Source organism: Camelus dromedarius, chromosome 17 (assembly GCF_036321535.1).
Source record: "Camelus dromedarius isolate mCamDro1 chromosome 17, mCamDro1.pat, whole genome shotgun sequence".
NCBI classification, from domain to species: Eukaryota; Metazoa; Chordata; class Mammalia; order Artiodactyla; family Camelidae; genus Camelus; species Camelus dromedarius.
This window is the reverse complement of record NC_087452.1, coordinates 7,937,482-7,951,039: the sequence shown is the minus strand read 5'-3', so window position 1 is coordinate 7,951,039 and position 13,558 is coordinate 7,937,482. Positions and strand designations below refer to the sequence as shown.

The 13,558-nt window shown below is 37.0% G+C and overlaps 1 protein-coding gene across 21 annotated transcripts in view; it reads left to right on the top strand.

The window, feature by feature from the left end:
• GRM7 (glutamate metabotropic receptor 7) overlaps positions 1 to 13,558 on the top strand; it is a 770,235-nt gene that overhangs the window by 381,126 nt on the left and 375,551 nt on the right. For all 21 annotated transcript variants that reach the window (XR_004142565.2, XR_004142567.2, XR_004142566.2 and 18 more), the window contains 2 exons: positions 3,731 to 3,872; positions 9,313 to 9,467. Coding sequence is in view for 7 of the 21 variants with exons in the window: in XM_010984985.3 (XP_010983287.1) it covers positions 3,731 to 3,872; positions 9,313 to 9,467 (297 nt within the window). In the remaining 14 variants the exon portion in view is untranslated. The remainder of the gene's footprint in view (positions 1 to 3,730; positions 3,873 to 9,312; positions 9,468 to 13,558) is intronic.

The following is a 13,558-nucleotide window of genomic DNA, read 5'->3' as shown; positions in this document are numbered from 1 at the left end:
AGGTTTTATTTTTAAGCTATTTTAATACGTATGTAGTAATATATTATTGCGGTCATAGTTAGCATTTCCCTAATGACTGACATTGAACAGTTTTATTGCCTATCTGCCATCTCTACATCTTTTTTACACATGTATCTATTCAGAAGTTTTGCTCATTTTGAGTTTTTTTTTTTTTTTAATTGCTGAGTTTAAGAGTTCTTCATATATTCTGGATGTAAGTCCTTTACTAGGTATATGATTTTCTCCTAGTTTCTAGCTTGTGTTTTCATGTCTTTAATTCTTTCATAGAACAGAAGTTTTAAATTTTCATAAAATCTCATCATTTTTTTCTTTATGGCTTGTGTTTTTGTTGTCATATCTAAAAGCTTATTGCCAAATCTTAGGTCATGCAGATTTCCCATTTTCTTTTAAAGTTTTTCTAGTTTCACATTTTCTACTTACATTTATCATTCATTTGGAATTAATTTTTGTACAGATTTTTGTATATAATTTTTGTAAGAGGTATATGTCAAAATTCATTATTTCTGCAATTGGATGTCCAGTTGTTTCAGCATCGTTTGTGGAAAAGACCATGCTTTCTCCATTGATTGTCTTTGCCCCTCTGTCAACAATTAGTTGACTATATTTGTATCAGTCTATTTCTGGACCTTGTTTCTGTTTTATTGATCTAAACGTCTATCCTTTTACCAGTCCCACACTGTTTTGATGATGCAGCTTGATAGTAAGTATTGAACTTGGGTAGTGTGACTTCTCCAATTTTGTTCTTGTTTTTCAGAGTTCTTTTGACTCTTTTAGTTCTTTTGCCTTTCTGTAGAAATGTTAGAATTAGTTGTTGGTGTATATATATATGTATACACATATATATATATTTTAAAAAAGCTTCCTGGGATTTTTTTATTGAGATTGCATTGAATCTATAGGTAAAATTGGGGAGAATTTATTTAATTTAAAAAATTTCCTTTCAGCCATGTTTTATAGTTTTTGAAATAAAGATAATAAACATGTTTTGTTAGATTTATGCATAAATACTACATTTTTGGAGGTATTGCTTAACTAACTTTTATTTCTTTCTCTTTCATTTTTGCTCTGACAAGGACATCTAGTACAATGCTAAATAGGAGTTTTAAAAGAGGACAAAATTATAATGTCATTTTTACTGTTAAGTATGTTGCTCGTTGTAGGCTTTTTGTAGACGCCTATTCTTAGGCTAAGGAAGGTCTCTTCTGATCCTGGTTTATGGATTTCATCATAATTGTATATTGAATTTTGTGAAGTGCTTTTTCTGCATGTATTAAGATGATTATCTGCTTTTTCTTATTGAGTCTGATGATACGTGAATTACAATGATTGGTTTTTAAATAATGAATCAGTTTTGCATTCCTTGGGTGAAATCCACTTGGTTGTGATATATTATTCATTTTCTATGTATTGCTGGGTTTGTTTTGTTAGTAAATTTTTAAGGAGTTTTTCTAAGTATATTCATAAATGGTATTGGTCTTTTTTTGTAATTATTCATCTCATTTGGGTATTAGGGTAATACTGATTATGTAAAATGAATTATTTTCTCTCTTCTTTGATGTTTTGGAAGAGCTTTTACAGATTATGATTTAATTCTTCCTTAACTGTTTGATAAAATTTATCAGTCAAACCATCTGAGCCTGATTCTTTTTTTGGAAGACTTTTGTTTGTTTGTTTTTTACACTGTGAATTTGGTATCTTCAGTCCATATAGGACTATTCAGATTATCTATTCTTCCTTCAGTTTTGATAATTTGTATCTTTCAAGGAGTTTGTCCATTTCATTTAAGTTGTTGAATTTATTGGCATAAAGATTTTAATAATTTTCATTTATTACCTTTTACTGTCCGTGAATCAGTAAGGTTAACCCCTCTTTTATTCTTGACATGGTCATTTGTGACCTTCCTTTTTGGCCAGCCTTGGCTAGGGATTTATCAGTTTTATTGCTCTTTTCAAAGAAGCAGGCTTTGATTTCATTGGTTTAGTCTGTTATTTTTCTGCTTTCAGTTTCCTTGACTTTTGTTCTAAGTGTTATCACACCTTTCTTTCTGCCTTTTTTGGTGGGGAAATTTACTTAACTCTTCTTCCTCTTATTTCTGTAAGTAGGCACTTAAGTTGCTGACTCTGGAAGTTTCTTCTTTTCTAACATAAGCAGTTGATGATACCTATTTCCCTGTAAACATCAGTTTAGCTATATATTCAGAGATGTTGCAATTTCATTTTCATTTAGTTAGAAATATTTTTAAATTTCCCTTGACACTTCCTCTTTGACCCATGGGTTATTTAGAAGTGTGCTGTTTAATTCCCAAACGCTTGGAGCTGTTCCTGTTAACTTCCTGTTATTGATTTCTAGTTTGATTGTGTTATGGTCTGAGAGCATAATGCTCTTTTTAATTTAGGTGTTGTTTTCTCTTTTATGACCCAGAATATGGTCTAGCTTAATGAATGTTTCATTTTCACTTGAAAAGAATGTGTACTCTTCTGTTGTCCTGGGGGTTGTTCTATAAATTTGAATTAGGTCATGTTTGTTGGGAGTGTTGCTGGACTTTTTTACTTTATACCTATGACCATTGATGATTTCAAGCACACTGAAGGTTGAGAGCCATTTATAGAGAGCTGACACCAATTGAGATTAAAATGTAATCGAGGGTCACCTTTGGATTAGAGTTTGTACTTTTCTCTTTTTGTGGAGGACTGGTAGCACCCAGCCCAGTGTCCATGCTCTGAGTGTTAGCTTGTTGATTACGGGTACCTCCACATTACAAATAGAACAGTTTTCCTCTTGTCCCCAGCCCAGGTCTTCTGTCCATTGGGGCCTTTCTTACAAATGCCCTCTCTACCCCTTTTGCCTACATTAGCCTTTCTTCAGGTGTGTTTTATACAATACTAGATCCAGGAGCTTCTACTAAGCAAGAGTTGGGGTAGTGAAGAGTGTATCTGTTGCTTAGTAAATGGCTGCATATTTCCCTGTCTTGAAATTCATAAGCCAGTTAATACACTAACATTTCTGAGAAGTCTGGTGTAAACACATCTATTTATGTATTTAATACTTTCTCTTCTAACATGAAATGAGTAATGCTGACTACATTATAAGGTTTTTAAGATCAAATAACATACATAAAACACATAATTTGTGGGTTGGGCACATGGTATGTGGTCAATAAAAGTTTATTACTGTGATTTATAATAGTTGATCTTTGTTGTGGTTTTATTTTTAGATTTATTCCATTGGCTGTGAGCTTCAGAAGTTGGGGTGTGTGTAAAGGGGAAAAAAATCTGGGAATGCAATTACCAGAAAAGTTTCAGAAGTTGACATGAGCTTTACCTGTTTGAGTATTTTTTTTTTAATTGTAGTTGACTGATTGTGGGTTTCTTGTAGTGTATTGCATTCATTTTAAAGACCTCCCACCCAGGTTTGTCTAACTAAACTTGCCTCCCCAGAATCAGAATCATAGGTATTCCTGGGTATAACTGGCCATTTACAAGTTCATTACAAAGAGAATGAGGCTGTGCAGTACCATGGAAGGTGCACCAAGTATGAACAACATCTCAGGGTTCAGCATAATGTCCTAAGCCTTCCTCGTTCAGCATTGTCACCAAAGAAGTGCTGTGCACTCAGAATTCACAACTTCCTCCTCCCCAGCTACTTTCCCTGATCCATTTGGTGTCTCGATGGGAACTTTATTGACACTCTGCTTTCTTTTCTTAAATAGGTGGGCTCTGCATTGCCCAGTCCGTGAGAATCCCCCAAGAGCGCAAAGACAGGACCATTGACTTTGATAGAATCATCAAACAGCTCCTGGACACCCCCAACTCCAGGGCCGTCGTGATTTTTGCCAACGATGAGGACATAAAGTAAGGATGACTGGTGAAATTTGTTAATATGCACGTTGCGATTTAGGAGACAGAAAGATTGGGATGCTGGCAGAGAAAAGGGAAAAGATAGCCCAGAATCAACTCTATACTTACATAGTGGCAAAGTCTGTACATACCTTCCCCGCAACGGAAATAGTTTGAGCAAACCCTGGAAGCAGCAGCATGTGGCTGTCATGTACTTTCCCCCCATTAGCAAAATTAATGTATTCAATTACTTGTAAAAAAAGAAAACCACTAGACCTTACAAAGGTTCTTTTATTAAAAAAATATATCCAAATGTAACAGACTGTTGTCTAAAGAATGGTTCTTCTTAATGTAAAAGAAAAATGCCTTATAATTCTGGCTGTATCACTTTTGCTTTGAACTCAGGATGTTCAAAACCAATTCAAAACCAAGCTTGTCATTTCTCTACATTCTCCAATCCACTTTTTCTTCTTTCTTTCCTTACCTTGATCCTCCTTGGAGTCAAAAATCTGATTGTAATCTTGAGGATCCTTTTTAGCTCACTTCTTGCATTCTTGGCCCAGCCATGTAGAGCTAACTTTTGAAATGTTTCTAGAACACAAATATGCCCTGCATCCTTTTCTGACCACTGCCATCTTGGTCCAGAACTCTTATTATTATTTGTTTAGAATAGTCATTATGCTTGATTTAAAAAAAACATATGCTGTTAAAAAAAACTAGATGAAAAAAATTTGCATTCATCCTGTCCCCTTGCTAACAAGTTCTCCTCTCCAGATATAATAACTAATAACCAGTTTCTTGTATATTTTTCTAGAGAGCATCTGTATATTTTTACACAAATGGTAGAACACTGTGTATTATCTTGTTCTACCCCCTGCTGACTTTCACTTACCATTTTATCAGGGAGGTCTCTGAATGTCAGAACCTGCAGATCTATTCAAGTCTTTTCAACAGCCATGCAGAATTTCATTTTATATATGTGCTGTAAATTATCTAACTGCTCCCTTACTGGCTGACATTTAAGTATGATTACAGACTTTTGCAATTATAAAAAATGTTGCAAAAAATTTCTTTTCCATAAATCTGTGTGCCCAGATATATAATATTAATATACATGTATTTTACAATGTAGGGATATAGAATGTTCACATATTGCAGATATAGAATAGCATCCAAATAAATTACTTTATATAAGTATTTAAAACATAAATTCCTAGAAAAGAAGTTTCCAGAACAAAGATGTGTCCCTTCTTAAGTATGAATATTGTCTTCCAAAGAGGTGGGGCCAGTTGACACCTCGTTGATGTGAAAGAGCTGTATAGATTTTTTAAATCTTCGTCTTATAGTTCAAAACAATGTATTATTTAACTCGTGGGTCAGTACCTTCTATTCAGGGTAAAGATGAAGGGCCCAGGCCTTCATTATGCCCCCTTGGGTTAGTTGCATGGCCATCGTCACCAGCCTCCCAATCTCGTGTCTCTGCCCTCCACGTGCATCCTACGTGATGCGTCTGAATCCACCCATCTCCCTAGTTAGGACTATTAAATGGGAAGAGTATTAAACCTGAAGTTAGGACACCTGAGGGCTTTAGTCGCTTAGGTTTTGGACGAATCTCTCCCAAAACCTTGCTTCCCCACTCTTTGAGACCTCAGTTCTCCCATCAATAAAATGAAAATCCTTTTGAGCTCTTTCTGGCTTGATCTGGACTTGTCCTACCATTCTAGCCTTATTTCACTCCATGCTCCTTCATGGTTTGTGTACTGCAGGTGAGGAGCCATATGTATTTCCTCCATCCAAGGTCTTTGTGCATCATTTTCCCACCTACCTGGAACACTTTCCTTCCCCGTTCCATCACCCCAGTGCCATCTCTAATGTTGCTTCTAGGGGAAGATTTCTCTCAACAGTGTAGCTTTGGCAAGTCCTTCATAATAACTCAATTTCATAGTTTATGTCCCTGATGTAATTTTACATCCTTTGGTCATTGAATTCGTGTCTGTATTCTCCACTAGTCTGTAAGCATCATTAAGACAGAGATGATGCCCCTTTTTTACTTCCTTCCCTATCCTTGGTCCTTATCATAGTACTCAGTGCGTGGTAGAGTCTCAGTGAATGTCACTGAATGAATGAATGAAGTGCCTAGTCTGCTGGCCACTATTTAAAACTTTTAATACAGGCTTCTCTCTCTGAACCTAATGATGATTTAAAATATGGTCCTATTGTAGCATTTAGACCTCACATCTGCTCACTCAATTTTCCACCTGAAATGCATGAATCTGGTCCTCCAAAATGTCCTAATCATTCCTCCATCATGGCCTTTGTTCATGTTTCTTCTCCCCTTCCTGTTGAAATTGTGTCTGTTTCAGACATTCCCTTCTCCATGAAATTGTTTCTGATCACCCCTTAAGTCTATCATTTCTCTCCTTACAAAATGCTGATTCTGTTGCTCTTAGGGCATTTTCTTCCACACTTTGTGGTTTAGGTATTTAAGGGATTTTATTTTTTAAATATTACTCTTGTCTTTTTGCTCCAGGTTTTTTCAATTCATACCTTTCTTAAACGTCTTAAAATTTTTTCAGACATATTTTGCACATTTTGAATATGTAATACATTGATAAGCTGTGGCCCCATGTTTATTGAAAAATACATTGTACATGGCACATAAAAGCTTTTGTAAATCGCTATGATGACTAATTGGTTGTAATACCTCTCACTTGCAGGTCGTGTGAGGTTTTGATTTGGGATGTAGATATGCATATACTCCACTCAATAGCTATGCTTATTATTTTCTGCACGAGAGTTTGTGTGTTGAATATTGTTGGGTACTGTGTGTGACTCACAGAACTGATAACAGTAATAGTTTTTGAGCACAGCAATAAAAGTCAAGTGCATGTATAAGTTTCTTCCAAAACATCATCTTAAGCACACTGATGTCTGAAGAGTTCTGATAACCCACAATGTTATGTTATTTCTTTTTTCACAAGATTAACACTGTAGATGGGAAATTTTGAGATTTCTTAGAACATTAACTTCAGATACTTTGCTGGAGACTGGCAGTGAGAAGACATTAATATCTAGATTTTGAAGCTAAGATAAGTGCGAAATCAGTCATGGATACTGATAATTTGAATTTTAGACAAGAGTAGATTCTTTTCCTGAAACACTTTATTCTGATTATAAAAGTAATACCTGGCTATTGTGATCCTTTGGAAAATACGGAAACAGTTTTGTTCGTGTTACATTTCAATAAAAGGAATCCTTATGTTTACTCTGCCCCCTGATTATCTAGAAAAATGAAAAGTTAGAGAGAATAATCACAAACAATGATTGTAAGTAATTCCCTTTTAAACATGCTATCCCAGCACCAGAGATAACCATGGCTTCTTTCCATCCTTTTCAAATCTTATCAGCAGTTTCTCAATGAATTGTTATTAGCACTGTGTATTATCCTTATTTTTCTGTGCTCTCATAGAATCCTATACTTTTAGCTATGTGTATATTCATACATACAAGGCCAGCTTTTATTATGTAAGAATTGAATCATCTTTTGCAGGGTTTTTTTGGACTTTTGTTTCTTAACAGTACCTTGTGGAAGTCAAACTAAGTATATTTATAGTTGCTCTCTAATCCGTCCTTTGTATGCACTCTCGTTTCTTTCACCAGTTCCCTATTGCTCTGCATTCAGGTGTCTCTAGTAATGAACATACAAGATTGACAACATCACTTTTCATAGCCTTTGGATAGATTAGTAGAAATGCTATCCCTAAGCCAAGAGTAGAAATAATTGATTGTGTTTTATTTTTATGAGAATAATAAATGCACATACTTTTTTAAAAAAACAAAAGAAGACTAAAACACTTTGCTGCAACTCATTGGTGTCCTACCCCAGCCCTCCATACTCTCTGGCTCTGTTCTCCTTGAGTGATTCTTTTAATTCTTTAAGTTAATGCTTCTGCTCTTTTCTGCATGGTGTACCTATACTGCAGGTTGGAAATTTAATTAAAAGTATTATCTATTAATTCCTCCTATGTTAGGTCAAATTTGGCTCATCTATATACCTCCTTTATCTTTCCAGCATTATCCTATCAGATTTTCATTTACTTAAAAGCAGAGTTTACATTATTATGATCATGTAAATATTATGTACTACAGCATCAAGTATTTTTTCTGTGATATGATATGATTTGGGGGGGAAACTTTTTTGTTTTTCATGGAGTTAATGTGACAAAAATTTTACTTGACTAGTTATCTTTAATATTTTATTACTAATGTCCTAAGTCTATCATTTTCCCATTTGTTCATATACATAAAATAATCTGTGTGGGCCATAATTTTTTCCAACACCTCCCTCCTGAAATTTCCATCTTTCTGTCCTAAACTAGACTTGTCTCTGTCATTTTAAGATTTTCTTTTTCTTCCTCTCTCTCTTTCTCTTTAATTTTTATTCATGGTTTATTTTCTTTTTTTGCTGGAGCACACCCTCCAATAATTTTCTAAGAAAGGATAAACTAAAGAAAAAACATCATTTTGTGTTTCATGCCTAAAAATATTATTTTGACCCCACACCTAATTACTAGTTGGAAATGTAAGGTGGAGCCTCACATTTATTTTTAAATACACCATACCTGGCACATAAATGATTTATATCAAGTATCTATGGTGACTAATGAGCTACAGAACATGTAACTCGCAGGGAATTTGAGATTCTGAGTTTGGATAGAAAAATCTGTAAGATCCACTGGGTATTTTTATGTCAAGTCTATTTGTTAGATATTCTGTGTATTTTGAATATTAGAATGCTAGAATTCTAGATTTACAAATAATTTTTCCTCAAAATTTGGGAGGCATTACTCCATTATCCATTATCTTTTTTTTTTCCATCTCTTGAAAGGTTGATAATATTCTGCTTCTTAATTCTCTCCAGGTGTCCCAATTTTTTTCTTAAAGCTTCATTCTCCTTTTTCCCCCAGAAACCTTAGTTTTGTGACATACTTGATTTGGTGACACTTCATTTAGGCTGATATATTGCTTTGAAAAAATGATATGTATCAGTGGATGAGAAAGCTTATTTTTGCCAACCCATGCCAAAACTCATAAGACAAAATAAAGCAAAACAAACACAGTGACCGATATAATAAGTAAATTTAATAGCTTATTCTGACTCACGTTTTCCTCCTTTTTAATGTATGTGAATGACCACCTTATTAGTTATTTATAATTCTCCTTTTATCTTTTGACTTTTCATACTTGGCCTATATTCCTCAAGCTGCTTTACTGACTTGTCTTATTGGTTTACAAAATCTCTTTATATATTAAGGATATAAATCCTTTGGCTTACTATCAATTGCTTACTTTTGGAGAAGGAGTAGCTTGCTTTTCTTTGGCTTGACTCCTAATATGTATCTGTTCAACAGCTGCTCTTTATCATTAATATACCTTTTTGTGTTCCTTTCCACAGGCAGATCCTTGCAGCAGCCAAAAGAGCTGACCAAGTGGGCCATTTTCTCTGGGTGGGATCAGACAGCTGGGGATCCAAAATAAACCCACTGCACCAGCATGAAGATATTGCAGAAGGAGCCATCACCATTCAGCCCAAGCGAGCAACTGTGGAAGGTACGAGTTTTGTCAGTGGTGGGACGTGTCACGATTGTGGTTGGTGCATTGTTGGGTGGCTGGAGCATGAGTCTTTTTGAGGGTTTGGTGTTTTTACATAATTTATGCAGGATGGTTTCTAACTTGCAGCCATGAAATACAAATAGGGCCCCCTATCTAGACTGTTCTTTTAGTTGATATTCGTCTTTTGAACAGATCGTGTCATTTTCACAATAATTTCACAATTGGCATATATCCTTTGTTTTATTACCTGAGAAAAGATCACTACCATTAATAAGAGGTGAAATAGAAACATAATCCGAGCGTGTGTAAGTGAGCCGCACCTTCGGAGAGAGCATTTTCTTTTTGTAATTTATCCATTACTTCCATAGCAGGGTAGGTACAGGGATTCTCTCCTCCTATCACCTCTCGGGGTCTCTTCCAGCCCCTAAGGTTACGTAGCATAACGCCTCTCACAGGTGCCAGCATCGCCTTGCCTTCCTGGGTCTCTTTTGTTCTTGCTTTCTTTCTCTCTTTCGCTTACCTTCCAGAGTGGCTACCCCTTTTCTTCTCCTTTGCCTTCCTTGCTGCTATGAAGGTTCTTTGACAGGTAGAAGGAGGAGAGGGCGTTTATTCGCATCCTTCTGATCTAACAAAAGTTGCTGATTACAATTTATGTTCTCCTTTAATTTGAAGAAAAAAGTTATTTCTAAAAGAAGACACTGTAAAGAAAAGGCACTCCCCCGCTGGTATCCAGCTTTGTGTTCCTTTTCTGATGGGGCCAGGTCTCCAAAGATTCCCTAAAACGTGTGGCACGTTAAAAAGAATGCTATCTTGTCACTCAAAAAAGAATCAATATTTGCATTTCTTTCTATTCTGTCTCTATGCCGGTCGAATTAATTATTCTCCCCAGCAGGCTGCATGGTCTTTGTGGACCTTTTAAACAAGCCAGGTTGTGGTTCTGTCACTGTTCCCTTTCTCTGTTATCTCGGGGAGATAAAGATCCCATGAATCACCTATGTGTTCATTGGGAGGCTTTGAATTAATTTCATTCCCCACTGCTTGTCCAGAGAAGAGTGCCTGTCTTACAACCCAGACCAATACATCTGCAGATGAGCTGCAAGAATAAAAGACATTTTAACTATTTCCACTCCTTTCCCCTCAGAGCTGTGTAAAGGTATCAGAAAATAGCTGATGACTGTGGAACATGAGAAGCACCGAAAGCACAGTACAGACTAGATGGCTCGTGATGAGGTAATATGCAGGTTTCTCTAGGGTGGCGACACTGTGATTGGGGAACACTCCTGAAAGGAGATGAAACAGGAGGTGATGAATCAGAGCTCATCAGATAGTGAGAAGAAGCCCCTCTACTCCCAACCCAGGAGGTGGAAACAGACGTGTAAAGGAACAGGGCATGTTGGGCGCAAGTAACTCATCTGCAGCCCAGTCCATCCTCGTAGACATCCTAAAATTCTTCCAGCTCTTTCAAAGTGTCCCGTTTATAGACATTGGGAAAATCCTGTCTCCTAGAGTTGCTGTCACTGCACTGTTTGCCTGACTGACTCCTTTCTATCCTTTGGATCTCTATTCAGATATTACTTTTCCTTGGAAGCCATTGCAAACATGTCACCCCAGCCAAGTCTGGTTAGGGGCTCCTTCTGTTGCTTCTGCGGCATCCCACACCTCCCTACCATTGTTGTGCCTCTTTACTTGTCTCTATCTGGAATCCATTATGCATCCTTGTACCACCAGCTCCTAGGTCTTGGCCTGGATATGGCAGGATGCTTAAACAGGTTTTTAAATGGTTGGATGTCTGGATGGATGGGGAAATTACAGACCACAGAAGGGCCTGGCACCAAATATAGCTGAAAAGTGGGCCAGAGCTGGATGGTGAAGGGTCTTGAAAGCTACACTAAGGAATTCGTATTTTATTCTGAAAATCTTGGCAGCATCTGAGGATTTAAATGGTAACAGGGAATTAGAAGGCTCATTCAGATGACTTTATGGACAGGTGAAGTGTAAGATTTGGGCGAGAATCAAAGCAAAGCAACAAATTACAGTGTCTCTACTGAGGTCCTCTCTTCCTGAGCTGTAGACACCATATAGACATGTGAGCAACTCCATGGCTACTAGCCCCAGGTTCAAGATATTTTTGGAAATTACTAAGTATCTAAAACATTTTATAAATGCTTGAAACAGAAGATTTTTTCATGAATATATAGGCATACACAGAGTTATTAAATTAGACACAAAACAGCATCCCGAATCTGCAAAAAATGATGATCTCAAAAATGAAGTGGAGGAAAAATGCTATTATCGATGAAAATACTATTAAAATGTGATAGAGAAGTAACTCTTCATGCCAAACTCCATTCTACCCAAGTAGAAAATTAGGATTTTCATTCGGCTCTTTAGAAATTGGGTGGCTTCTGTCTGCCGTCATACTGTCTTGTGCATTGATACAAAGAGGAGCCAAGATATGTTCACCAATGTAGAGGAAGCAACCACAAGATTGTGGCTGCACATTTAGAGCTGCACATTCCTAAGGCAGTGAAAAAAGAAATACATTTCACTGCATTAGAGTTTCTGAACAAAGCAATGAAGTGCCTCAAAATAAACTATAAATAGAACACTGAGCATCATCTGTCTGGGCAAGAAAGTTTTCCTCTCCTGTCTAATTTTTTTCTTTTTTTTTTTCCTCTTTGGTGGATGTTCCGTATTGTGTTCTACTGGGGTGAAACATCATCCAAACTCTAACAACACTGCTACAGTCCTGTATCTTTGACTGCGTTGTGTAATTCTTTGCCTTCAAATGTAAATAGGGAAAAAGCCAATCAGTGATCAGCAGGGTTTTTTTCTTTAGATTCAGATTGAACATGTTCAGCCAACATCTACATTTTTGGCTCGTCTTCTCTGTATCTGCATGAACAATTAATAAGAATTTGCCTTCGGCCAAAGTGCTAGCAAGTGCATTTCCCCTGTGAAAGCAGTCTTCATCTACTTTTATCTTCTATCTTTGTTTATTCTCCACTTATAGGAAGCAGGGCCTCAGTGTTTGCTGGCCCAGCGTGTCATTTCCCCTCTTTCAATTTGATGGTGATAGGAACTGTGCCCAGGAAAGGTCGACGGTGGCCCCGCTGGCTGCCCAGCCTTCACGGGAGATCTCAGAACGTCTCCAGTCTTGGCAGCACTGCTCTAGCTCCTGAGCCAAAAGACTTCTGTAAATTTTAGTTTCTCTGCATTGTCTCATGAGCCAAGGGATCCCCGGCATTGTCCTCTCTCCTGTTGCCACATTAACAAGGACTCCCAGTCGTCGTTTCCAGCCCCCAACAAGTCCTCAGAGCAAAGAACGTCCAAATCACATTCAACCCTTTGCCCTCCAAAGTGCTCTGCTTCTCTGGGAGTAGGCTGTCCTAGGCATCCTCTCCGTATAGCCAGCAAGGATCATGGGCCAGCGTATTTTCATCTCCGACATAATCGTTAACATTAGGGAGCGAGTATAATGACGGGTGCATTTTCAAAGCTGATGGCTCTGACTATTGGTGATGATTCTCAAATGTCTATAGAGCAGCTTGGTTACCAAATTAAATCTGTGGGATGTGTAAGAAAAGACAAAAAGGGCTCTGGACCTGGCATTAAAATGTTGGTTATTTCATGCATTTTTACTCAAGACTGAAACAAAGTATTTTTATTTAAAAAAAAAAATCAAAGCTATGAAGAGCTGAACTAGAATATTTCTGACTCCCATTTAGATACACCCTACTTTAGTCTTCCTTGATTACCTGGAGTGTTCCACACATGTCGCAAAGTTACGGCAGGGACACAGGAGAAAATGCCAAGAAATAAAATATTGCCTTAAACCACAGTGCTATTTCTAAGCGATGCTATAATTAATAATAGGCCTATAATCTTGTTTAAGGAGAGAGAAATGGGAATAGTGCATGTTCAGTGTTACGGCAATTTTTTTCATTGAGTCCTTCACAAATATTCATAAGCTCTAGCTGGGAATCAGCCACTGATCTAAACACTGAGATACAGCAAGTGATAATCTCCATCGGGTCCCTGCTCTCCTGGAACTGCCCTCGTAATGTGGAGGTGACAGGTGAGAAACA